General features: G+C 33.4%; 1 protein-coding gene across 1 annotated transcript in view; it reads right to left on the bottom strand.

The window, feature by feature from the left end:
* Nucleotides 1–191: 191 nt before the first annotated feature.
* The window catches only part of LOC117112944 (receptor-type tyrosine-protein phosphatase delta-like), a gene marked incomplete at its 3' end in the record, with an annotated part of 8,976 nt that continues 6,016 nt past the window's right edge, over nucleotides 192–3,151 (bottom strand). The window contains exons 4-6 of the mRNA XM_033256162.1: nucleotides 2,405–2,710; nucleotides 1,285–1,569; nucleotides 192–509 (exon numbers count right to left, since the gene is read on the bottom strand). Coding sequence (XP_033112053.1) covers nucleotides 192–509; nucleotides 1,285–1,569; nucleotides 2,405–2,710 — 909 coding nt within the window. The remainder of the gene's footprint in view (nucleotides 510–1,284; nucleotides 1,570–2,404; nucleotides 2,711–3,151) is intronic.

Here is a 3,151-nt window from a genome sequence, read left to right as displayed (position 1 = left end):
CCAAAATTATTATTATTATTATTATTGAACGTATTTACAAAATAACAAATAAAGAATTGATTGACGCGATTATCAATCTCTGCTTCCATGATAAATCCCATTATATAAGCTAGTTAATCTTATATATATTTTTTATGATCACACTTATTGAATGTTTCTTAAAATAAGGTATATGTTAACCTTTCACCCACCGTCTTCATCTGTGTTGCCGCTTGAAGTGGTTTCCTGTCCTTCCGAGTTGTGAGAGCCTCCCACCTGTCCAATAACAGCATGGATTGTTACCAAGTATTGTGAAAACACTTCTAGATTATGAATCTTAATGCTTGTGCTGGTTGTATTCAGCGTTCCTCCAATACTCTCTAAATTTTCACCACACATCCCTCGATTTTCCAGTTGATATTCTAGCTTGTAAAAGCCAATCTCACATCCTTGAATATCCGGAGCTTCCCACGTAACCAGCAGTGATTTGCTACTTCCATTAATTATAACATTCTCGACTTTGTCAGGTTCTAAGTTCAAGTGACACAAAAAAATAAAAAAATAGAAATATCCGTGAAACAACTAGAGCTTTGCCCACACTATTAATTTAAAGGTGACAAATAAATGACAATATTTTGGTGTAATATGACATCATCATGCCCATATATGGGCACATCACACAAACTTGTCACATACAATTTCATAGTATGGACACTGTTTTATAGAATATTTACAGTAATAACTAAATCAATTAAACAAGGTTTACTTGCATTTACTGAAGTCTGCAAGAAGTATGGCAAACAGCTAAAGCAACTCACACAGAAAAATCCAATAAAAACCAAATTTTCAGACCTAAAATGCACAGTTTACTTTATATTTTGGTATAAAAATATGTGTTTATACATATACTTATAAGGACAGGATACAAAAATAACAATATAATATGTAGACTTCATCAATATACGCTCACTGTTATATACCACCAATAAATAGTAATAGGAGTGAAATACAGTACCCTAATTAAAAATTGAATTAAAATTTTCCTTTTTTATTCAATTCCAAATATTTAAAATTGAAAAGTTTGGCTGAGCCCCCTGGATACCCACAGTAGCCAAAGTACAACCAGGGTCTTCAATGCAAGAAGCATGAGGAACATACTGTATTTAACCTTTTGGCCATACCACTCACTTTAGCCTATAGATTTATAGATATGGTACGTTTTGAGACTAGTGGAAAATGAATTGTTTAATACATCATGCACATTGCATGGATCACTTTGGATTAGGCAGTTAAATGCAAGCATACCTTGTAAAGCTGTTTTTACATGCAGTTCATCACTCCAAGGGCCAAGCAACTGTCCACTTACAGCTCTCACTTGAAAAATATATTCAGTGCATGGTAGCAATGAGGAGAATGTAACAGACAATTCTGGCATTTGTTCAGTGTTACTATAAGAAGAGTTTTTGAGCCTTGACTTGTACTTTGTTATGGGTCCATTGCGCTTTCCACATTCCGGAGGTTGCCATGTAAAGGATAATTTAGTTGGTTGAGAATCCGGATTCGAAACAGCTAATGGTTTCCCAGTTGGCTCTGGAATATAAACATTAAAAAAAATATATAAAAAGTGAATTTTCTTTGTTCGTTTTGAGCAAAAACATTAATCATAAATTTCAATATTTAAATTGCACTTAATTTTGTCAATTAAACAAATATAATTTTAGGCTTACTTGTCTACTGCTCTGCAAGGAGCACGCAAAAAAAAAGCTTAAGAGAGCGTACTTTATTATCGCTCAGTGTAAACAGTTCAGTAAACGCATTAATAAATGCTTTTTATTAAATTAATATGGAATATAGTGAAATATCTTATCAAGGGAGTTCATGGTATTGGAAGGCGAGATAACAGAAAAAGAATAATGTGATGGGTTTGAAAGATTCCACTCTTTAAAGTTAACCCAAAATCAGCTGAAATCATAATAATGATGTGATAATAATAATGTTACAATTTCATGAAGTGCATAATAATACACTGTCCACCACCACCCTAGCGCCCAGATCTCTACCTTGGTGGCTCAAGCAAAGGAACGGGATACACATCTGCCCTGCCACAGACGAACAAGAGAAAATGCAAGCATGATTGCAGATACGACAACATCCAATTGTCTAGTATTAACGAAGCCATCTAGAAAATGGAACTCTATTTCTTTTTTTCCTAAAAATGTAAAACTAAAATTTATGACAATATTATTGACCTGGTTTAAGATTTAACTGTACTGTTTGTACATGCATTATTTCTGAAATTTTAAAACAATTTGTTAGTGGAAATATACAATATGCAGGGACTGGGCCTTATCTAGCAACTTAAGCTCCACCCTAAAAGTGTATTCAAATTTAAGAATTAATGGTTTAATAACAGATAATACATTACTTGATTCTAAAGTATGTGCTTCAGTTACAAAAGGATCAGTAGTTTCATTTCCAAGTACTGCATACAGAGACAATCTATAGTGGGAATTACTCGACAGGTTGCTTAAAACACCTTCAGTTGCAGTAGCTGAGAATTGCTGGCTTTCAGTTGTATTAACACTTGTGTTGCATTGATCTAAGTTGATCAGTGTGTAGTCTACATTAAATGAAGTGATGCATTCTGGGTTGCTGGGTATATTCCAATTTAAATTTAAGTTATCAAGAGAAGAGATCACGCCACCATTACTGAAGGCAATATCACCAGGTTCTGAAACGTGGAAAATAAAACCTTTGTTTCTATGTGATAAGTAATTGTTATAACATAAACCTACATGCTTAAAGCCCCATTCCCGGCAAAATTTCAGTTTTTAAGAAAAATCTAATTTTTGTATAATGTTATAAAGATTTATAAATATAATACGGAATTGCTAGTTTAACTGAATTTAGACATTCCTAAGAATGAAAAAAATGTAAAATAAGACTGAAATTTGATTTTTTTGTGTTCCACACAAAAAATAAATGCGGATGAATTTTTCATGTTGATTTTGCGATAGGTCGTGAGAAGAAATATGGTAGGCGCCGAAAACATTAGCCTATCCAACGCTGCTAGGCTAGGCCTAGCCTTACCTCGATTTAGGTTCTGTTATCACACATAAAAACGGCCGACATATTTTCCGTTGCTAGTATTGACACTTGTGAATATAATATT

This window comes from Anneissia japonica, unplaced genomic scaffold (assembly GCF_011630105.1).
Source record: "Anneissia japonica isolate Jap-2015-1 unplaced genomic scaffold, ASM1163010v1 scaffold25790_len46943_cov130, whole genome shotgun sequence".
NCBI classification, from domain to species: Eukaryota; Metazoa; Echinodermata; class Crinoidea; order Comatulida; family Comatulidae; genus Anneissia; species Anneissia japonica.
This window is presented reverse-complemented; position numbering and strand designations above follow the sequence as displayed.